The sequence below is a fragment of the Rousettus aegyptiacus genome, unplaced genomic scaffold (genome assembly GCF_014176215.1).
Source record: "Rousettus aegyptiacus isolate mRouAeg1 unplaced genomic scaffold, mRouAeg1.p scaffold_m13_p_1, whole genome shotgun sequence".
NCBI classification, from domain to species: Eukaryota; Metazoa; Chordata; class Mammalia; order Chiroptera; family Pteropodidae; genus Rousettus; species Rousettus aegyptiacus.
In genome coordinates, this window is record NW_023416284.1 from 20,916,085 (window position 1) to 20,940,531 (window position 24,447).

Genomic DNA, 24,447 nt, shown 5'->3' on the forward strand with positions numbered 1-24,447 from the left:
TGATTGTCACAAGATTAAATCTAGCATTGCACCTGTGAGATCAGACGGGGAAGACATGCCAAAGAAAAAATCCGAGATTAATGAAGGCGTCAGAGAAATGAGAAATGCCAGTACATGACAGCTGGATCCTGCAGAAATCAAACAGCAACATGGAGATTAAATTTGGGAAATTCTTCCAGAATGCACAGAAAAAAGATAAAGAGATTAAAATAATGAGAGAAATGACAAGTGACATGGAAGATAGATTTTAAAATATCCAATATGCATATATCAAAAATTCTAGAGAAAGAGAGAGAGAGTGAAGAAAAACTGGGGAAAAAATAATTTAAGAAAGAATATAACTTTCCTAAGCTTAAGAAAGATGTGAGGTTCAGACTGAAATTGTTTGTAAAGTGCCAGATTTAATTAATGAAAAAAGATTTCCACTACAACACATCCTAGTGGGTTTTTCAATTTTAAAAATTAAGAAAAAATATAAAAGGCATTTAGAAAGAAAACCATAGGTTACCTACAAGATAAGGAATCAGATTGAACTCTAACTCTTCTGTAATGTTAGCTGTTGGAATGGAGTTTTGAAAGAAAAAGTTTGTGACCCATAATTTGATTTACAATCAAGTTGTCATTTATATGATCTGTCAAAGGAAATGCATTCTCATACATGCAAGGTGACAGGAAGTACTGCAGTTATGAGCCTTATTAAAAAAAATGAATGAAAGGGAAATAAAAAGCTATCAGGGATAAAGATGACCTGCAAAATATAGTTAAATCCAAGTAATTATTATGAATAGGTAACAAAACTTTATGCAAACATAAAAATGTGTACTTGGGGGAAGAAGTCCTAATTTAAAAATAATTACTAATGGCATTATTATAAAATTCTAAATATATATATATATATATATATATATATATATATATATATATAAAGAAAACCCTTGGAAATTAGAGATGGGTCAGGTATGAATAGAAAAGCAAGGAGACAAAATCAAAGCAAAACAAACAAAAACCCAGAAAGAACAAAACAAGATGACAGATGGCAGACCAGATTTGTCACTTGTAAAGTAAGTAAACTTCCTCTTAAAAGAAAAAGACTCTCAGAGAAAATGAAGAAAGATACATCAGACAACCACAGGTAAAAAATTGTTAGAAACACACGAAGATAACAAAATATCACAATTGTGGTGGGAGACACTTTCATACTATATTTTCAACCATCGATGTATGAAATGGAAAAACAAAATGAAGGTTGTTGAGCAGTGGTCTTCAAGTTCCTTCCTGCCCCCAACAGCACACCCTAGGGACAGGAACATACTTCACTGCCATCAGTTACCTGTGGCTCATCATCAGTGTATCTCCAAATAAGGAATAAGATCTGAGTATGCTGATGTTAATATCTATAGGTCTTATACCTCCCTCTCTCTCTGTCTCTATCTTTGTCCCTCTGTCTCTCTGTCTCTGTCTGTCTGTCTGTCTGTCTCTATCCCTATTTCTTTTTATTTTTTATTGGTCCTATACATTTGTATCGACACCTATATCTATATCTATGTTTACATCTATAGGTCCTAAGTGTATACCTGTCTATTTCTATCTGTACCTACACTTATACTTCTATATTTATATCTATACCTGCTTATACATCATCATTATCTATCTATCTATCTATCTATCTATCTATCTATCTATCTATCATCTATATCTACCTATCCATCTATCAAGAAATTTTGAAAAAGCATTCTACCCTAAGAGATCCTAATTCACACTCCCAGTTGGATGTGTATATGTGGGGTGTTGGTGTAGGAAAATCATTTGTCTAAGAATCACTGATATAATGAACTTGATTATAAAATTGAGTATGACTGGTCTAATGGATATTATAAAGCTCATTTAATCCTAACAATAACTCTAGGAGGTAGAACTTTTACTCTCTGCATTTTATAGATGAGGAAACTGAAGCTCCAAGTGGTCAAATGTTGTGTCCGCGGGCACCCAGCAAACAAGTGGCAGGGCTTAGGTTAGAATCCAGGCAGTGAGGAATGCAGGGCCTGAGCTTGCCTTTTCTCTCTACATGGCTTCTCGACCCTACAGAGAATCCACATTCTTCTCAGATACGTTAAACAAATATAAATCCTTGGCTACAGAGAGGACCTCATTGAATCTCCAAAGTAGAATGGTACAGGCTACATTCTCTAACTGCATGGCAATAATGATAGAAATTAATGCAAATGTAAGAGGAACAAAATCTAGGTTCCTGGGGGGAAAGAAGAACTATTCTTACACAACTCTTGGGAAAAAAAGAGTAAAACTCGATCATGGATTATTTAGAGGGTAATGATGATGAAAATAATGCATATCAAATACATATCAAGATTTATGACTTGAAGCTGAAATTATGCTTAGGGGTGAATATATCTGCTACACAGAAAAGATAACAGACAAAGCTCTCAGTTCAAGGTGTTAGAACAACAAGAACAAAATAATCTGAAGAATAAAAGGGCAGGGGGAGACATTATGAAATAAAGGCAGAGGTTAATTAATTAGAAGATAATAACAAACCCAAAAGAACTGATAAGTAGAAACAATAAAAATAAAACAAACAAACAAAAAAAACAACACAAAACCTCTGGTCCAGCTGAGTAAAAAGGGGAACTACAAATACAGCATTCAGTATTTTAAAGGCAAGGAATCTAACCACTAATAGAGAGGAGATTAAATATTGTAGTAGTATATTATATAAGCTGCATTGCTAAAATAATTACAAAATGGAATTTTTACTAAAATATAAATCATGAGCATTGACCATAAAGTAATATACCCAAACAGACCAATAACTGTGGAAGAAAATAACAGAAAAACCACTGAAAAGGAAGAGATAAAATAATGAGACAAATTTATCTGCAGATGATATTGTTTCTTGCCTAAAGGACACTGGAGAATCGGCCGGCAGTGTTGGCATTATGATGAAGGGTTCAGTGACTTCACAAAATGAATATCCTGAAAATATCAGTCTTCTAATATACTGACAAAGACTGGTTAGAAAATATAACACAGGGAGACCCATTTACAGCAGCAGAAAAAAACAATAACAAAAATTGTCATGAAATATCTAGGGAGAAAGTTAACAAAGCATGCATACTACTTAAATGAAAATTATAACACCTTCTCAAAGGTCATAAATGAGAAATAAATGGAGAGACACACCATGTTCCTGAATGGGGAGAAGAGTTACTATAAAGATGTAACTTCGTCCCTAGTTAACTTATCAGTTTAATGGATTTCAATGAAAATTCCGATGCAATTTTTTTTTAACTTGACGACATATTTGTAAAATTTATTTGGAGGCAAAAGTAAGCAAGAAAAGCCCATAAAAATTTCAAAACAAACAATGTCTATGAGGACATACCTTACTGCATGTTTAAAATTATTATAATATTAAACATTATTATGTTATAATAATTAAGGTTTTTGATATTAATATAAGAATAAACAGATACTTAGAGCAAATGAATAAAAAGTCTAGAAACATACTCTTAATTTCATAAAAATTTAAAATATGTAAATCTGACATTTTGAAAATTGTTAGGACAGCTGATTAAACTGGAAAGAATATGGTTGTATTGCCCATATCAAATAATAAATCAAAATAAATTCCAAAGTTATTAAAGCTAAACATTGAAACTAAAAAGAAGTAAAAGAAAACACAGAGGAATATTTATTTCATGAATATAAAAGTAAAGGAGAAAACTATTAAAGAAAACGTTGATAGATTTGATATCATGGGGAATTTAAATTTTTTGACATAAAAACACACCCTGAAGAAAATTAAGTGGCAAATGACGAATTACAGGGGAAGGCTTTTTATAGCTTATAATAAAGAGAAGAGATTTTTATAGCATATAATATATATAACTTATAATAATATAAAGCTCTACTAAATAAATAAGAAAACAAATGCTAATAGAAAAACCAACACTAATTCATAAGTAGATTCACAAATAAAAAAATGCATGGGCCAATACTTAAATTAGAAAAAGTTTAACCTGACTAGCAATAAGAAAGAGAAAATTAAAATATGAGATACCATTTTCAGTTTTCACAGTGATAACGCTTTTATTTTTTTAATTATCTAATTTTTGTGAGGATAAAACATTCTCTCTTATTCATTGTCAGTGAACAAAATGGCAAGAACTTTCTAGAGGCATATTTGACAATTTGTATAAAAAGAATTAAGGATCTCATCCTTTAACTGGCAATTCTCCTTCCAGATATTCTAAGGTAATAGAGACGTGTATAATGACATGTATAATACCTTGAATTACTATTCATAAGAGTGAAAAATTAGAAACAATCTAAATGTTCAATAATAGGGAATTCATTACATAAATTTTAAATAACTATATGATAGTCTATTATGCAGCATTTAAAAATCCTATTATAGAATAAAATAATGACATAGAAACGCTTACAATGAGTATTTCAGTAAAAATATGTATATTGCTTTGTTCAATAAAATATGTAAAAGATTAGGCCTAAGTAAGATATAAAGACGGAAAGGAAATACGCTCCATATTTCAGTAGTTCTTTCTGGGTGGTTTTTATTTTAATTCTCTCTATAATTAGTTTTTTCTTGCCTCTAAGTTTTCCACAATGAAAATACAATATGTTTATAACTAGACAAACATGTTGGGGCTAAATATTAAACAACAGGGGATGCTTCACCCCTTAGGGGTGGTGTAGACACAGCTTGGGGCAAGAGCAGTTTCTAAAGCCCTCTTCCAGTACGGCGGTCAGGAGCCGACTGTCGTGGCAGAGACAGCAGCAGCACATGACAAACACAAAGCTGTGGGGTTCCACCTGTAGCCACGCTTATAGGGCCTCTTTCCTTTTAGCCGGCCTGGGATACCCCAGCCCCCCACCATCGCCAGTGCTGGTCGAGCCCTGGGTACCTGTGTGGGTGCCGGACAGGGAGCTGAGGAGACGGGAGTGCTGGCTGTGGCCATCGTGCACCTCCACGACGTCGTTGAGGGCTGTGTGGAAGAAGGCGAACTGTCCAAACACAACTGCAGTGGAGACATGGTGAGGAGATTTCAGTGTGGAACCGCAGCAGCCGTGCTGGGGGCAAGGACTGGCGGTCGGGGGGCTCCAGGAAGTGTGACACCTCGGCGGAAGTTGTTGGTTCATGGGGCTAACTGCTCACTGAGCCTTTCTACTGGCTGATTAGTACCCTGGCCAGACGCCGGGCACAGGGATGCAGGGAGATGGGATGGCTGGCTGCCATTCTTTCACATGGGTCAAGATGACATCAAGGACTGTACCCAATCATCATGCCGGTGGCGGCAGCACCAAGCTAATCTTATTCCTTTCCCAGATAGCAGCTGCAGCTACAGTAGCCACTAAGGACCTGAAAGGGCTTTGGGTAAGAGCTATCATTTTCCATGTGATCTCAGGACCTTGTGTTCTTCTCTATGTTTCCTTCAAAGATCCAGTCAATTGGCCAGGGGTGTCTGAGGGCAAGAACCAGGGTCGACCTACCACTTTGGCTTAAGTCTTGCGGCATGTAGAAAGTTGAGTGGGTGTGTGTATGTTACATGTTGGCGCAGGGATGGATTTAGGCCATGCAGTTGACTGCTGAGAAAAGAGCATTCGCAATGATGAGTATAGTAGTGAATGGAGTAAGTGACTCTTAGATCTCAAGTTATAGACAGAGGAGCAGGAGGAAGGGCACATTGTGGTGCCCTGAAAATGGGTGCTGAGTTCGGGGCGGTGGCAGGGGAGGTGGCGCTTTCCCCTGCAGAGGTGAGCAGGACAGGCAAAGTTCCCGCTTTCACGGAGTATGCATTCTAGTGAGAAGACACAATCAAAACAGAAAACCAAAAACACTCAAGGAAATAAATAAATAAGATAATTTCAGATATTGTTAAGTTTTAGGTATAATAGGAAAAAGCTATAGGGCGAGGCAGACACTCTAGATAGAGGATCAAAGAAAAATCTATGAGAAGAGGACATTAGAGTTGAGACCTAGGCCAGGGGACAAGTATCCCAGACTCAGAGGAACAATCTTCCTCTATGCCCTGGGCTTAGTATCACTGGCAAACAGAAGATGCTTAGGACAGTCCACCACCCTTCCTAGAACTAGATTTCCATATGCAGGTTTGAACTCAGTGAAACTGACTAGCCTTGGGTTTCACTGTTTGCATAGGTGTGAGCTTTTTATTACTGAAGGAATTCAAGCACAAACTGCAAGTCCACTTATCAAGGCTTCTTCTGCTCTGGGTGGCTGATTGGATGATTGGACAACCTTTCAGGACTTGTGATCTCACAGGTCAAAAGCTCCTGCCACTTAAGTATGTTATGGAGTGTGTGCACATGCACATGTTTGCAGGGAGCGGTTGGGACAGGAGATGCGTGATGGCTGGAGCTGTGGTGGAAGATAAGACTGAGAGTTTACAGAGGGCGGAGAAAAGGTCTCTTTCATCTCGGCAGCCTTAGTACCCAGGAGAGTTCATAGTCCATGGAAGAGGTTTAATAAATGTTTGGCGAATGACACCCCACCTTGCTCCGTGCTCACTCCATTCTGTCCCCTGGGAATAAGCAGCCAGCTCTTTGTGGGCTGCCCTATCCCTTTTTCTATATGGTCAGGATACATTTATGCCTTTTGCCCTATCCAACACGAAGAGTGTTTAGAAACAGTTCTTAATCCTATAAAGAGGAGATCCAGGGGAAAAGCAGCCAGGCTGGTCACCTGATTGCCCAAGTACAAATAGCTTTCCTGAATCCTCAGGAACATCCTGAATCCTCCAGAGCTGGCAGGACTCTTGACTGTCCCAACTGCCAACCAGGTGACGAGCCCGGCTTCTTTCTACCTACCTTGAATTCTTAGCATGTGGAAGGTTTCTCTGTCTTCTTGGAGCACGGACCTGCTCCTCACTTTTTTCTTGCTCATCCTTCTTATATCTGCTGGACCAGACTCCCAGCTCCCTCACCTAGTTCCATCCAACTCCTCACTTCTTCCTTCCCATTGGCCAGCCCCCCCTGGGTTCCCAATCGGCCTGGCTCTGTTGTACCTCTACTCAGTCTTGCGCTGTGCTGGGCAGCCCAGCACCCCCTGCCTTCCTTCAGTCCTGGCTAGCTCCTCATTAATCCCATCTCCTCGGTCCCAGCTAACTGTGCCCTTCCTCTTTCATGTGTCCGGAGTGTATTCATGGCATCTGCACTCAGTTGTCCTATATGGGAGACTGTTCTGCCCAGTCCCACAATGAGAGTGGATAAAATTGGGAGTGCAATTGAGATACCATTGGGAAGGGCCTGAGGAGTTGGAAGGAGTCAGAAAACATATAAATAAACATACGAAAAACTTCATACCATAATCCTTGGGCACGGTGACAAAATACAGACAGATCTGTCCACTGGTGTAGTTCTGGGGGTAGTTCGGGGACAAGACCACTCCGTCTGAACCCACATACTGTCCCCCACACGGAGCTGAAAGAGAAATCAGATGGAGGGCCAGGTGACCCTGTGGGCCTCTCATCACTTCTGCATCCTCTGTTCTGCTCAGTCCCAGGTAGGGCCCAAGTAGGGCCCTGGTCGGGCTGCCAGGAGGCACACAGACACCAATGTGAAGGAAGGGAATTCTGAGGACACTGCCCTGCTCTGCCCAAGAACATCCACCCGTGACATGGCACATGGCCTGAAACCCACCCTAACGCTATCGAGGACCCTCCTGGGCACGTGTTGGCCCCAGTCTTCTATCTATTATCGCTGGCGTGGTCCCTGTAGGCGTAGCCTTGAGGAGCATTTTAGGAACCTCTTCTGCTTACAAATAGAACCAGAACTGATCTGCTGCCCTATGGCTGATGTCTGCACCTGGGCAGTTACTGTCTGCGTGAGTAGAGAGCTGAAGCTTCTCCAGATTAGCCCCGCTGGCAGAGGCCAGCCCATGTGACCCAGCCACGTTCTGTTCCCATCCATGGTGCCCAGTCCCAGTTCCACAATGGGCGGACCTCAGAGCCAGACTCTGGTACCTGGGCAAAGGTGCCTCCTTGTTTTCCAGCTTAGGTGGCCACCATGCTCTTGAAGCTCTTGAAGTATCTGCTTGTCAGGACTGGATGGCTAACCCAGACCCCCTGTATTCAGCCCACCCACTAGCCTTAGTTTTACACATCTGACGTCTCAGTGATCTTCCCTAGGCCCAGGTACAAGCCAGGTCACCTTTAACTCCCTTTTCCCCAGTATGAGCTGCTGGCATGTTTGAGGGCCATTGTTGAGGACACGTGTGATGAGAGATGATACATCAACAGGGACTGGTACACCTGCTGAGTTATCGGCCATTGTCATTCGCAGCGAACACAGGAGCGCACCCCTGAGAACCATGTCCTAGCATCCCCTCCCTCGAGCCCACAGTCCCTTCTGCCTCCGGCATACCCCACTCCCTCTGACTCTCCCCCGGCCCCCGGCTCCACCACCTGTGCACGCTGGCCGGGGATTGTTCCACACAGGCTTCCCATCGGGCCCCAGGATGCAGCTCAGGGTCGAGAAGCCCTCAACTTCATAGCCCCCATGGCAGTAGTAGGTGATAGAGGAGCCCAGCTTCAGGTCGGACCCCACTCGTGTGCCATTTTTGATTGAACCAGGATCGAAACATGACTCTCGTGGGTTTTCTGGGAAAAAAGAAAAGCAAACACATACATGCACAGACACACAGAGGACTCATTAGTGGCTTGATTTCCATTAGTGTAGCGCCCATAAAGAGACCCTGACCAACTACAAAGGGGATTTGGAATTGCTGGTCCTAGTCCCTTCAGGTCTGCAAACATCTCTAAATTTGGTTAGAAATCTAGGGCTGGAAATCGCCTTGGAGAGTGAAGTTTCCCCTCCACTCTCCACATTCTCACCCTGACCTGCAAAGGAGGGAGCTGCAGCTAAACCCTGAAGGCCCTTTCTCCCCCATGGACTCGCTCTCCCGGGGGAGGACGTGCTGCTCTGACTGGAGGGAGCCAATGGTCTCGGATCGCATCTCAGCTGCAGACATGGTCACTCTGGTGCAGGTCAGCACCGAGGCACAGTCCACCCTTGCTCACCTTCGATCGCCCACACTCAGTGTGGCAGGCGTCCTCAGCTTCCGGTCTCCACGCGGGAAGCCGGGCTGGCTTTGGGAGGCTATTCTCTTTTCTTCCCTTTCTTTCACCTACGACTGTGCTGCTGGCTAGATAGGTGGAACTGGCATCGGCTTTGGGGGCTGTCATACCCATACCTTGCAGGCACTTTTGAGTGCCTGGGTACCAATACTTATAATTAGGAGGAAAGTAGGAAACCCCACTTCAACCTCTGTGATAAGTCCAGGTGTCCAGCACAGTTTTCCAGGGCTTTGCATTGGTGTATTGGGTGCTGGTAAGTTAATTAAAACAGCAGCATTTTTCCATTTGGCTATCACGTTTATATGTCTTCCCAATCAGGTGTACCAGGCATGTACCTAACAGACATCACTCTGTCCCTCTGCACTGGACGAGAGTGAACTTGATGCTGCTTGAGCAACTGAGAGGATGAGTCAGGGACCCAAATATCTGGAGAAGGGCACTCGCAGCATCCCTCACCATCAGCAGGAAATCCTGAGTAGTAACCGGGAGCCAACGTTCACTTCCATCCCCTGCTGCCTTTCCTCACCCTCCTTGTTCCAGGACCGCTCAGGGTCAAGAGGTCTGTCGTCAGGGCTGAGCAGTGTCAGGACACAGCTAAGGCTGGTCATTATCAGGGCAATGCAACTGGGTTCCATCAGAGTGCTGGAGGCTATACTATGGAGAGGTCTAGAGATGGGGGCTCACGAGGAGGTGCCAACAGCCCTTGCAGAAGGACTCAAATTCAAAGAGCAGATTTAAGGAAGAAAGAGCCAAAATAGAAGGGATCAGAGTTCAGAGATGAATGGCTCAGGAGGAAATCTGCTGACAGCTGTCATTGTCACCTGGGTGCCTTTTAAGCTATCTATACAAGAGGCAGCCATGACTTGAGAGTGCCGTTCAGCTGCCAATCAGCTGGTTGACTGATGGAATGTGGCTCTGAGAGTCTGTGATCCTGCTGAGCCTAGCCATGCTTGCTCTGGGGCCCTGACGAGGGCCCTGCTCTTTGTCTTTTCCCATATCAAGGGTGGAGCAGTCGGGATAGACCACTAATATTTAAACTCAAGTCGAACCCAGAACATGGTCCCTCACCTAGTAGAGGACTCCCTTGGTGGTTTCCTCGTGTGCCCCATGATGTGTCCCCTTGACCTCAACATCAAATCTGTCCTCCCTCTAAACTTAGTGTCTCTGACAAGAATACAACCAGCCATTGGGTGACCCGTATGCAAATCACAGAGAGACAGGGAACCGTCACCAGGTCTTATATTCCATCTGTCCTTTTTTATAAATTCGAACTGGGTCAAATCTTATTTGAGGTTCAGATAAATTAAGTAACCTGGGACCTAATTCACAGAGCTCATTAGAGGCATAACTAGCTGTGGCACCCAATACCCATTTCCCCCTGCCCCTTAAATAACCATCCAGATTTAATGCGGAGTATCAAGGCGCCAGCTACAATTGACGCCTTCTAGTCTCCTAGGTCTGGTCAAAGAGATATAAACACAGTCAGGTCAGATTATAGCCTTCTGTATCAGTAAGAGTAAAAGCCAAAACCTGAATAGGTTGACAAGGCCCTGCACATTCGGCCTCCAATCCTCCCCTCTATGGCCTCAACTCCCATTGTTCCTTTGGTAACTTTGCTCCGACCACACTGGTCTCTGTGCATAGAACGTTCCTCCATCCTCGCGGCTCCTCTTCTCACTTCTTTGAGGACTTCACTCAATGTCTCTCTCTCTCGATGTCACTTTCCTGACCAGCTATTTAAAATTTCAACATTCCTCCCCGCAACACTCCCCATCGCTCTTTCCTGCTTTTTTTTTTTTCTCTGCACTGGGCTCAGCACTATCTCATGTGTTATATACTTGCCTTATTTTTTTCTATCTCTTTCCACTAGAATGTAGGTTCCACGAGGACACTACTGTAGTCCAGTGCTCGGCACATGGTAGGCACTCAACAACTATTTCTTAAATGGATAATTATGGGATTTCTAGAAAAGTTGCTCAAGGGAGGATGACTTAGCTGAGAAAATGCTTTGGCCCTTCTTCTGTACTCCCTTCCTCTTTCTTGCAGTCTAGAACTCAGACATTATGGCTGGAACTCCAGTGGACCCTGAGATAACCTTGAGGGTGGGAGCCAAATACTAACGTGGTAGAACAGAAAGAACAAAAGGAGCCTAGGTGGAGCCAACTCAGCAGCCTTGGATGACAGTCTCCACATTTCTTTTGCAGGAAGGAGAATAAATGTTTACCTCATAGAAGCAGCTGTGCTTTTCGGTAACTGCTGCACTGGCATTGGACCCCAGCTGGATAGGACTGCCCTGGAACTCTACACTGTGTCTGAAAGTCCTTTCCTTCCTTCCCTGTATAGCAAGTTTACATTTTTCAAGGCCACCCTCTCCTGAGCAAGCTTCCTAAATCTCACCTCTCTGGTAGAATTCCGTTTTTCTTTTTTATGACATTGTATTGGTAGTTTAGGTAAGTGTGTTTCTTTTCAGTGAGTTCTGAACTCCTAGAGGACAGAGACCATCACCTGTTCTTCTTGTCACCCAGGCAACAAGCACAGGAGCTGGCACCAGGACTGGCTCTATTTGGCACACAATAGAGGCCTAATAAATGAATGCTGAACTGATTGGCTGAATACCTCAAGGCTTGGAAAATCAACAACCACATCAAAGATTCCAACTACAGACTCTGTTCTATAGCTACACATCAAAGCAAGAGCTCACCATTCCAACATTATCACATTAATTACGATGATACAGATAATGATAACGATGACAGCCTCTTACATATGAATATCACTTTATAATTTCACAGCACTTTTCAATCTGTTATCTCATTTGTATATCACAATGGCCTCTGAAGCGGGCAAGGCCAGGTATGTTCCTGTTCAGGTTATCAATGAGGAATGTGATGATCAGAGAGGCTAAATAAGTTTTCCAAGCCATTCAACTATTAAGTGGTAGAATTAAGACCAAAATCAGGTCTTCAGCTTGCCAAATCAGAGCTTAGCTGCAAATGCTAAAACCGAATGACTAAAACATCGTGATGATAATAATAAAACCCAAGCCCTCCAAAATGGGGAAATTAAAAGAAACAGCTTCTTTTTGTCCTATTAGTTATTTCCAAACACTCTAATGGCAAAAAATTGAAAATGACAACCCAAACACTCAACCAGTAAAGAACTGGTTTAAAAGGTTGAATCAGAGCCATCCATTGAAATACAAGCAGACTTTAAAAAGAATGGTGGAAGTCTTTGAATACTGATATGAAAGATGTCCAAGATTTATATTATTGTTGGGCAAAAAACAAAACAAAGCAAAAAAAAAACTATCCATATTAGATTAATACATATGATGCTATCCCATTCATATAGAACAGGGATCAGCAAACTGCAGTTCACAGGCTTCCTGCCTGCTTTTGTAAATAAAGTTTTATTGGCTCAGAGCCATGCCCATTTGTTTACATACTGTCTATAGCTGTTTTAGCATTATAACAACAGAGCTGAGCCTAACTGGCTTGCTAAGCCTAAAATATTTACTATCTGGCCTTTTAGAGGAAAAATCTGCCAACCCCTAGTCTAGAATTTATGTTACTTTTAGTTATATAAAATATCTGGAATGAGATAACAAATCGTTACTGATGGTACTCAGATGATGGTAGTAATAGATGCTGTTAGATATTTAGAGTACATCTTATAAGCTTTTGTATTGTTTGAATTTTATCATTGCAATATTTTTGGGAAAGAGTGCCACAAACTGCACCCAAAGAAGATGGTGAATTTCATCAATAAATGTGTGTGTTCTGACTACTCCACTGACGAGCAGTACCCTCAGCTCTCTCCCTCTCCCCAGGCCTCCCTATTCCCCAAGACACCACAATGATATTAAAATTAGGCCAATTAATAATCCTACAGTGGCCTCTAAGTGTTTAAGTGAAAGAATGAGTCAATAGATAGAGCAAACTTCATTGTCTTCTTTTAAGTAAGTGCCAAAGCTATCCCATCCTTCAGCAACCACTGCCCCGGGCAGTCAGCAGCCACAATATTGAGGCGAGACCCTCCGCCAGCAAAAAGATTAGAACTCCCTGAAGGCTCAGATGAGGGTTAGTATTTTTTAGCGATAAAATGTTTTTAATTAAGATGTACATTGGTTTTTTAGACAATGCTATTGTGTACTTAACAGACTATAGGGTAGATATAACTTTTATATGCACTAGGAAACAAAAAAAAATTGTCTGATTTGCTTTATTGCAGTGGTCTGGAATCAGGCCCACAAGACCTCCCAGGTATGCCTGTATTCAACACTCATACATACATGTGTGCAAAACATCATAATCACACCTTATAATTTTTAATGATCGAATGGGAAAATGTACCTTGCTCTACAGGGCTAGCCCCGTGAAGAGGCAAAGCAAATGAAACCACCATTATATAGGAAAAAAGGCAATGAGATTGCAGAGGGTGGATAAGAATGTACCAAGTACCTACCCACACCGGGCACTCTGTTAGGTGCTGTGCCCATCTACCAAGCCTCACCACCACTCTTTCACACAGTACACTGTCTCTCTTTGAAAGATTTGGAGGAGATACTTAGAGAAATTAGGCAACTCGTTTAATGCCTTACAGTTAATTAGGGATGGAGGCCACCCTTATGAAGATATCGAACATAGAAGAATATCGTTGGGGTAGCAGGTAGCCCCATTCCAGGAATCCAGGGATCTTGGGATAAGAAAAGGAGACCACAGGGTAAGGCAGAGGTCCCTGGATTCCAGCGAATGCGTTACCTAACCAGACACTGAGAGACATAGTAGAGGGGTGACTAATACTAGGGGATGTACAGTCAGAGAAGGATGGAAGGCCGCTGCAGCTATCATCAGGTATCTCCTGCCCCTAAAAGACACATTTATCTTGGTACTGGTACCACAGATCCTAATAAGGAGGTGGCTGTGCCTCGCCTCTCCCCTCTCCTCAGTAACTGGCCTCCTTCAGCCACTTGGCTGGCTGTCATGACAGCTGACTAGGCCTTATTCTCTGGGGCTGTGTTTTGGACCCGAGGACCCCTCTAGATACGGTCTTGGGCCAACAGTGGAAAGTGCAAAGGGCTTCTTTGGGAAAGAGGACCTGGAGGTGTGGCCCTAGCCCAGGGAGTCAGTGGAGAAGACCTATGAGAGAGGCGGCCACAGCCAGGTGACCATGAGCAAGATGACTGGGGAGGAAGCTGAGAGATTTTCTACCTGGTAACTCACTACACCCAGGGGTGGTGAAATGAAATCATCTTGTAAGTGGCGACATTTGGTGTGAAATTTTGGGATCTCCACCAAGGAGAAGCCTCTGGTAGGACAAGTCAGAAGTCGCTCTGGTGGTTGCTAAGGTTTGGCTGGGGTTAAAGGATATTATCTGAGGTGGCTCCAAGTGCCATGTTTGTGTGATTTTTTTCATGCTATGCTCAGCCACTTGGGTGTGGTTGTAACAAAAGGTGCAGTTTTTTAAGGTCTATCCAATCGAAGGCCCACAGGGAAGGATAATTGAGAATACTGATGAGGGCGTGATTAGAGAGAGGAATAATAAGAAAAATGATGACGATGATAAGATGGCAGGGACTAGAGCGATGGGGTCTCAGGCTGTGTCGAAGTCAAGCCTTCTGTTAGAATTCCACAGCATGAGATAGTGTTTGTTCTGATATCAGCATGTGGTGAAAGGTTTGAATATAGTAGGTTTATCGAATGGCAGGTGTCTAGAGGAAGAGAAGAGGGCAAAACACCCACTTCCCAGGTCAGCCACACAAGGAAAGAAGACCACAAGCAAAATGTTCTCTAATCTGTACACCAGGTGCCTTCTAGAACGGTAACAGCAGACAAACAGCAGACAATTGATAGTTACAAAGATTTCAGGGAGTTGACGGATGGAAATTGCTTAGGACAGTGTCAGTAGCTGATAGACACTAAATTAGCTGTTATTGTGATTGATATTATTTGTGATCTCATGTGAGATATTCTCAGGAGTTGCCAAAAATATTTAATTAAAGGGCACTTTAAAAGGTTGCTGAGGTTCTACGTTATGCAATTGGGGACGTGAGCCAGAAACTTTTTAATTTTAACTGGTAATGTGACTCCATTTGTACACACAGGCTGATGAGGCTTGGGTGAACTTGGGTTACAGTAACAATAACAAAATCGATCATCTCTAGAGTATGTGTAGAAGTGTTTAGTACATACTGAATATTATACTCATACATATGAGAGTACATAATATCTTTTAATTTTAACCTTCTGCAACATAATTATTATTACTACCATTTCATAGATAGAGGAATGAGTTCCAAGAGATAACTTGCCAAGCTCACAAATCAAGCAAGAAATAGAGCTAGAATTTGGATAATGGTTTCTGGGATAATTAGGAAAGAAGAAAAGGTCAAAAAGAGAATAACAGAGTAGAAGAAAGTGGAGTGCTTGAGAGCCTGGAACTGCCCTTGCGGCTAAGACAGCCACCGTTTGACCATTATGGAATGCTTGATATGTGCCAGGCGCTGTACCAAGAGCTATGATGCACGAATCTCATCCATCTTTGTATTTCGATGAGACAGGGATTACTCTACCATCATTTTACAGAAGAGGCAATGAAGTTTTCAAGAGATTAAATTCTCTTGCCTAAGTTCACACAACTGCTAAGTGGCAAGCAGGAGCCCTGAACCCAGGCAGTCAGACCATCTTGACAAGGCCTGGTTTTTGCAAGCAGACTTTTCCTGGAGCACAGCCACACCCGTTCATTCGTATTCTCTCTTTGGCTGCTTTAGTGCTACAGAGGCAGAGCTGAGTGGTTGTGGATGGCGTGGCTCGTAGCCTAAGTTATTTACTCTTTGGTCCTTTGGGAAAAAAATCTGCCAACCTCTGCTCTTGATCGCTACATGATTCAATCTGTCTTGGTTAATCTAAAAGCACAATGAGAATAAAAGGATAGGGGAGCTAGAGGGATGAGAAACTGTGATCAAGAAGTATCAGACAGCATCCAGAGTATGGCCAAGGAGTGTCCTTGGGACAGAAGTCCAGGCGTTGTGACCCCAGGAGTCGGACGGGCTGTCTGCATGGGCTCTAAAGTTACCCAGGGTGGTGGGAGGCTTTGGAGTAGAGAGGAAGATTGAGCCTCATCTCACAAACCTCAGCAAATGCAGAGCAGTAACCAGGAAGATGTTAGTTGATATGTATGGGCTGAGGTTGTGAGACTGAGAAAGAACTAGGAATGACCGTCACAGGAAAAGGGGAAAAGAGTAAAGATGTCGAAGTAGAAATGAGATGTAAGAAGAATGCTGGCCCCTTTCTCCCCAGACCTGGGGCACATGGGTGTGAAAGGCTAAGCCACCTGGAGGGCCACAGAGAAGGCAAGTGCTCGGCAGGTGGCGGTGGCGCCAGGATCAGCCTGGGCGCCCTGTGAAGCAGCCCAGTGCGCTCCTCACTACACTCCGGCTTCCCCGCTGCCAGGTCTAGCCGGCCCGGCCCTCAGTAGCCTCTGCTACCAGCGCCCTTACCTGTGTAGTCGATGACGAAGCCCGCGTTGCTGACCGAGGCATCGCTGCGGAAGGCGAGGAAGAGGCTGTTGCTGCTGCTCTCGATGCGGCCTGGTAGCTGGGAGCCATAGAAGCTTCCTATCAGAGGGCTGAGAGAGTCCCGTCCGTCGTAGATATGAAGGAAGTCGTAGCCGGGCTCCAAATTAAAGCTGGGGAACAAAAAAAAAAAAATCCCGCCCCCACCCCACTAAGGTCAAAGAAGGGCTAGTACTGGCCTCAGCTGAAGGACAGGGCCTCCCAGACGGCAAGCCCTCCAACCCACGGGCACTCAAACCCCGGGATTCCCGGTGGGGAGGGGCAGGATGAAGCCCCAGGGCCTCCCTGCTGCATGAAAAGACGGATAAGGCAGGCTAGGGGGCAGAGGAGGCAGATTCCAGAGCCAGCGTCCAGAAAGCTGCAGCTGCAAACTTATCCTCTTTTTCTTAGAAAAATATTTAAATTGAAATATATTTGACACCTGCCATTGTGTAATTTGAAGGCATACAATATGTTGACTCACGCATTCCTATATTGTAATATGACTGACATTGTAGTGATAATGAGCACCTCTATCACGTCACAATTATCATTTCTTTTTTAGCGGCTGGAATAATTGTGATCTAGTCTCTTAGCAAGTTGGGTGGTTACAGTACAATATTGTTGTCTACATTCAGTCTACTGTGCACAGAAGGGAAAATGAGTTCCCAGGGGTCACCCAATGGTCAGCCAGAGTAGGTCCAGAGCCCAGGTCTCTTCTCTGCCTCAAACATCTTTATATTATGCTATCCTGCATCTTCTTTTCCAAGAGAGAAGGAGCCACCCAGGGAGCCATTCTCAAGCAGGAAGTGGCCTGTCCTCTCGGAGGGCCCTGGCTTTGCTCCTGTACCCACAAGCTAGTTCTCAGCTCTCCTTAGGGTCTGCTGCCACCCCACTTCTGGCACCCACAACTGTGCCTCTTTCTTAGCCATCCTGACCCTAGTATGGAAAAATCCATTTAAAAAACTGTCTTAGTTTAGTAAATTGAATATTAAAGTCCTTTAATATTTATCCCGCTGGAATGGCTGGAGTGAAAATGATGGAAAATACCACGAATTAGCAAGAATGTGGAGCCACTGAAGCTCTCATACTCCACCGGGGGAGTTTAAATTGGTCCAAATGCTTTGGAAAACTGTTTCCCAGTATCTACTGGATCTGGACATACGCTTGCCCATGATGCAGTGATTCCACTCTTAGATATGTATGTCTACAAAGGCAATTGGTACTGATCAAGTATGCAAAGGTGAAGACAACAGAATGAAAGTCAACGAGTTTGCGGAGCACAAATTTCTGATGCAAACTCATTCATAGCCCAGCCATAGGTTGCAATACTCAGTTTGGCTGGACCGAGAATGAAATGTGGTTCTACCCTTTGGCTGAGACAGATGGCAGAGAGAGGGGGTCATCGTGGCATCTCTAGGACAGAAGGGGCAGGGCTGGCAGAGAGACGAGATGGGAGAGCAGAGCCAGATGTGCACCGGTCCCCTTCCCGCATGGCACCCTCTCCCACTGGTGTCGGCCGCAGTGTCACCCCATCACTGCTGGGTGGTAACGGTCCTCTTGCCCCCGTAATTCAGCTTCCACCCATCTGCTGTTCCAAAAGTTACCAGGGAAGGGTTTGGGAATGGGTAAGTCTCGGTCACAAATTATGGTTCCACTGTTTCCTGCCTTCCATCTGCCCCTGTCTTCCGCTAGTCATCGGATTTTATCTGAGTGCCTGAATATGCTGGGCGCTGTGCAAGGTGCTCAGGACATGGGGGTATGTCAGACACCACCCTTTCGAGATGGCGATGGGGCTAAAGGAAGTGACGGATGTGAAGATGACGGAGCACAGTCTAAAGTCGGTACAGGCAAGTGGGGTCGCAACGAAGTCCTCGGGGAGGAGAAAATGAAGCTTTCGTGGAGGCTAAACTGGAGCTGAGTCCTGGGAGATGAAAAGACACTCAGAGGTTAGACGAGGAGGGACAAGGCAGCCGCTGTGAAGGGAGGAGCAGAGGCAAAGTCGTGAGGGCACGATATAGTCTTGGAAACTGCTAGTACTTCAGTCTGGCTGCAGCTCAGGGGTTAGGATGGGGTCGGGGGACCAACAAGAGGGGTAGGCAGGGGCCAGATCGCTTGGAGTGAAACTCGAAAGTTTGGACTTTAATTGATAGGGAAGGAGTCATTTAGGATTTTAAAATAAGAGATCTATTTGTTTGTTGTTTCTTCGCTTTTAAATCAAGGTATAATTTATATACTGTAAAATGATTAGCTGTTAAGTGTACCCCTCTATCAGTTTTGACATATATGTCAAGATCCAGAATATTTCTAACCATCCCAAGTTTGCAGGTGCCCCTTCTCAGTCAATCTTCCCCGCCCCAGAAGCCACTACTGAACAGATTCTTATCTCCTAAAATGTTATACAAGCGGAATCATACTTTGCGTGTGTGTGCGTGTGTGTGTGTGTGTGTGTGCGCGCGCGTGTGTGTGTGTGTGTTCTTTCACTCAGTGTGATGTTTTGGAGATTCATCCACGTTGCTGCATGTATCAGTAGTTCATTCCTTCTTATTGCCGAGGAGTATATTATCGTGTGTTAAGACGGAAAACGTGGCGGTTATTTGAACAGCTTTGCATGACAGGAACACTCTGACACCTAGCTAAAGAAGAGATTGGCATGGAAAGCAAGCTGGGGGCAGAGGAACCAATTAGGAGACTATGGCAGAAATAACAGGGCTTCATCAAGATAATAGCTGAGAGGATGGAGAAGACGGGAAAATACGAAGTGTGTTAAGGCAGCACAGATCCCACGCCTTGGTCGCTAACAGCAGAAGCAGTAAAAGCGGACGATGGCGCCACTCCCCAGTGTTCGGGAGACAGCTCGTTTGGGGGGAGAGCGACGTGCTTACAGTGTGGCAGCTGAGGTAGCTGCAGGCGCCAGACGGAGACATCCAACAGTCGGACATAGGAGGCTGCAGCTCAGAAGTCTGGGCAGGTGGAAGGGGAGACTCTCATTTATGAGACAAAAGCCATGGGAGTGGACGAGCTGATCCGGGAAGGTGGTATGTGGATGAGAGGGAAAAAAGGCCTGTGACATTTCCTGGCAGAGAATGAGAGGCATGAAAAGGAAGGCGCGAAGTCGCAGAAGAAGTTGGAGCACTAGAGGGGAGGAACTTCACAAGACCCAAGGGGGAAAACGCAGGGCAAGGACGAAGGGAGGGAACAAGAGGTGCCGGAGGATAAAACGTGGAGGCTCCGTTTCGTTTGGCAACCAGGAGTTCGTTGGTGCCTTTTTATCAGAGGAGTTGCCAGTGGGACCGTGGAGGCAGAGACCAGATTTCAGCGGTTTTGGAAGGAACGGGAAGGGAGAAAGGAGAGGAGAGCTGGGACAATTCTTTTGAAGAGCTTGCTGCTAAAAGGAAGAAAGAAAAAAGTGAGGGAGCCGGATGGGGGAGCGCCTGAGAGAAACCCGAGCCTGTCCGCATGCTGGGGACTGTGCTGGCGGGAGCTAGGGCAGGGCCGAGGAGGAAGGTGCAGGCGGGCAGCACGAAAGGATCCCGCGCGGCCCTGCTGTCTGAATCTCAACATCTTCAGAGGTAAAAAAAATAATAATAAATAAATAAATAAAAAATAATAAATATTTCATAAGTCATGATAAGGACTAATTAAGATATATGTGAAACACTCCACCAATGCAATTTCTCTCCTTTTTCGGACTCCCCTACCTCCCGTGGAATGCAGAACTCTGCTCACAGGAGACGTGTGTCTACTCACCTGGACACCCGGGTCTGAAACCCCTAGCTGCTCTGAACCCTTCGTCTCCCACCCGGGGGAAAGGTACATACATGTTAAATACCAGGGCGATGACGTAGTCCGGCGAGACGGTCACTTTCCAGTCGCACTCCTTGCCCGGTGGGTAGGGTTCGGGGTAATTTGGAGACAGGATGACCCCCGATGGTCCCGTCAGGTCTCCCCCACAGGGCGCTGAGAAGAAGGGAAGACAAGGTCAGACCGACCCCTTCGCGGGTCACATTTTTATGGTTATTCGTAGGCACAGGAGAGGAAGGACCAAAACACCTAAGTTAGTACCTGGCTTTGGGGGCCTAGAGGAGGGTGGGGTGTAATGGGTATGAGGTTTTTCCTTAAAGCAATGGAAATTTTGGGAATTAGAGGTGCCAGTTGCACAACACTGTGAATGTACTAAGTGTCCCTGAAGTGTCCATTTTTAAATCTTTAATTTTATGTTATGTCACCTCAAGGAATTATTCAAAAACAAAACAAAATCCCTGGCTCTGCCAGGATTATCTGACCTTAGGGAATCGACCTTACTTCTCTGGACCTCAATATTCTCCCTCTATTGCAAAAACAAAAACAAAAACAAACAAAAACAAAAAAAATGTAATTTGATTTTGGGGATGTCAAAGCATTTGGCATACTGCAAGCAGTCCATATCTGGAGCCGCCATGTGCCTTTTAGACACATGAAATACCTGGTCTCCTCCTACTATCTCACAGCCGGTACCTCGGAGAGCATTGCGGGTATTACCAAGAGTTCTCGTGCACTCAGTGTTAGGAGTGGCAAATATTATCACATTCACCTGCCAAGCTCGCTGGCCTCCCACACTGCCAGTGTTCTTGGCATCTGCTCGGGGCTGCAGATACCTTCCAACTTTCCAAAAGACCTTGTCTAAGACAGCATGTATGACTCAACAGTATGGAGATTTTACAAGATCCTCAATTAGTCCATGGTGGTTCCCCTCCCCTGAGATGGCAGGTCTTTCCAGCAGGTGGTGAGAGGGAAGGTGGCCAGTGATACAGCAAGTCACTCAAACAGAACCCCCCGGGGTGCTTCCCAGATCCTGAATGAGGTTCTCCCTTAACTGGCTGGGTTACTGCACTGTGGTATGAGGGTCTGACAAAATGGAGGCTGGGACAAGTATGGGGTCATTAACAGGATAAGACGGCAGAGACTAAATATAGCTTAGTCTGAAACGGCAGGGCACCATCGAAGGTTGGCAGTAGAGTAGGCAAGTAGTGAGCCCGCAAGAACATGGAGAGCTGTTTAAGAGAAGACAAGAAAATCCAAGACTGGACATAGAGGTAGGAGGCAAGGCTGTACCCAAGAAGACTGAATTTAACAGCAGCTGCCTGCTTGTCACAAAGGTGAACTTTATTGCCTCACAATACAGCTTTTCCTCAGAGTGGCACTTAAAAGGCTGGATCGACCACTAACAAGGTCTCTTAAAAAACAGTAGGTCTTCAAGCCAGGCCATAAAAGTCCTAACACAGCTGAGTAGTCATGAGTAGAGTGTTCTTCTGTGGAAAATACACCTCAAAAACCAACTTGAGTGCCAGAAATACTCAAACGGGCAGCTATTAAATGTTAGACATGACCTATAGCGTTTTAGATACATTATCTCGTTTATGTCTCATAGCAACTCACTGAGGTATGGATTATTCTTCCTGATTTAAAAAAGGAGGCACTGAGGCTCAGAGAGGTTAAGTAACTTGTGCAGAGTCACTCAGACTCAAACCCACATCTGTCTGACTCCAAAGTCCGTCATTTTCCCATTCTTCTTCATTGCCTTGGAACTGCTGGTGGCAGTGGGAGCAGGGAAAATTGTTCTTACCTGCAGGCTGGCGGGAAGCCCCAGGTGCAAGAGCATCTATGAGAGTAAGGATGGTTCCTTGAGTCAGGTCTGCCTTGCATCTCACTCACTCCTTCTCCACTGAGCCTTCTCTAGATAAATGGGACGGACTAGAGCCCTGTGTGATCAAGATAAAATCTGGAACTTAACAGAGCAAGACCACACTGTCCAGTCCACAGGGAGTGGCCCTATGGAGACCGGCCTTGAAACACAGTGTGACACAGCCAGTGAGAGGAGAAAACCTGTGTCATGTCAGCGGCCCGGCTCCCAAAGGGATCGTCCCAAGAGGGCACAATGATGCCTTCACTGGGGCCAGGGCTACCTGGCCCGGCCCTTTGTCACAGCTCAGGGATGTCTTCCCTTGAGTTCGCCAAGGTGGGGTGAATCTGGGAGTTTCTGAAACGGCCCTCGTTTTTCTTCCTTCAACCTCCAATGTTGGCAGACGATCATTCCAGAAGGCTAAGAAGTGGGCAGGCTGTTCTGAGGGGTGGCAGTGGTGAAAAAGGCCATTGATTTTGAAGCTGCATATTCCTGGGTTTACATTATGACTATGCCACTTACTAGCGGGGTGAGTTTGGGCAGGCTATCCGACCTCTCTGAGCCTCCATCTCCTCATCTATGAAAGAAATATCAAAAAATAATGATGCTAATGGCTGCTGATGCAGACAGTGTTTACTATGAACCAGGCATGGTTCTAAGAGCATTACAGTATTATCTCGTGTAATCCTCAAAACAACCCTATAAGGTAGGTACTTTTCTTTTATAGGGGAGGAGGGGAAGAAGTTATTTGTGTAAGGCCACGTAGCTTCTGTGGTAAAACCAGACTCGAACCCAGGTGGTCCGGAACCTAAGCTCTCGACTTAGGACCACATGGAGACTCTATCTGCAATCATTGCCCACGTCCAGCTCACTGCCTACCACGGAGATGACATACAGTAAATACTTGTTTTCTTCCTTTGCTTCCTCCCTGTAATGAAGGGATGTCAAGGCCAGGCAGACCAGTCATGGCAGACGGCCAAGAGAGCTGAAAATTAGGGGCTTGTCACTGGGATTTCCAGATTGTTTGAGAGAAGAGGCGAAAACACTCATTTCGTTGCCTGAGGAACATTCCCTAGGCCTCGCGGTGCAGAGGAATGGGCAATGAGAGTGGAATTAACCTCTTTGCCCTGCTCGCTGCCTGTTTGCTACTCTCACCAACCCTCCTGCTCCACTTGGGACAGTCTTGGCTCAGGACCTGTTTTTCTGTAAGATAAACTCAAGGAATCACCGCTGTACAGAATGCCGATTTTGGAAGGGGCCTCAGAGGTCATCTGATCCCCTCTAAGGCCTTATCAGAATTCCCTGGACCACAAGATTCTGGTCACAGAAGAGAAGTGAGTCTAAAACCTTGATAGAAGGAAACAAAGAAAGGAAGGAAGGACAGAGGAAGGAAGGAGAGAAGGAGAGAAATTAGAATTTCTTGACATTAGGATTAGTTGTGTGCTCACCTCATAATGCTTTGAGGGAAGGCTATTTACTTTCAGCTTACAGATGAGGAAACTGATTCTCCTCTGAAGTAATTGTCAAAAAATTGTTGAAACGATTTTCTCAAGGCCACTGAACTAGTAAGTTGCAGCGGCAGGAATTAAATGTGGCTCTGTCTCCTTCACCATCCTATACTCTTTCCAACATTATCACACGTGGTTGAGAACTGAGCTCGTCCTGGAACCCAGATCTCAACTTCCCGTCTGCTGTCCCTGCACTATGCTCCTGTCACACATACCCAGGTGACTCCTAATTACCACTGAGGGACAGGACTTAGGGTCTCACCTTCAATGCCAGGCCTCAGAGCACGACCAGCAAAGGCCAGTCCTCATATGCTTGGACAGCGCCTCCCATGAGCTTCTGTGGCAAGAGGTGCAGGCATCCCCAGGTGGACAGTACAGGGATATATGTCTCAAGAAGTCCCCTGAACCCATCTGCAGCATGGGGGTCAGTGTGGGAGGGAGGAACATGAAAGGCTCTGCATTCGGTTGTGAATTTTGGTTCTGTCATATCCTAGCTCTGTGATTTGGGGCATGATATTCAAATTAGTGTAAGTGTCCATTTCCTCAACTATAAAACGAGGGAATGGTGCTCATTACAGAGAGCTGCAGGGAAAG

At 44.7% G+C, this 24,447-nt stretch overlaps 1 protein-coding gene across 5 annotated transcripts in view; it reads right to left on the reverse strand.

Moving 5' to 3' along the window:
• Positions 1-24,447, reverse strand: part of CSMD2 (CUB and Sushi multiple domains 2) — a 544,176-nt gene that overhangs the window by 92,762 nt on the left and 426,967 nt on the right. For all 5 annotated transcript variants that reach the window (XR_001597587.2, XR_001597586.2, XR_001597588.2 and 2 more), the window contains exons 28-32: positions 20,505-20,643; positions 16,630-16,817; positions 8,460-8,654; positions 7,360-7,476; positions 4,944-5,057 (exon numbers count right to left, since the gene is read on the reverse strand). Coding sequence is in view for 2 of the 5 variants with exons in the window: in XM_016150537.2 (XP_016006023.2) it covers positions 4,944-5,057; positions 7,360-7,476; positions 8,460-8,654; positions 16,630-16,817; positions 20,505-20,643 (753 nt within the window). In the remaining 3 variants the exon portion in view is untranslated. The remainder of the gene's footprint in view (positions 1-4,943; positions 5,058-7,359; positions 7,477-8,459; positions 8,655-16,629; positions 16,818-20,504; positions 20,644-24,447) is intronic.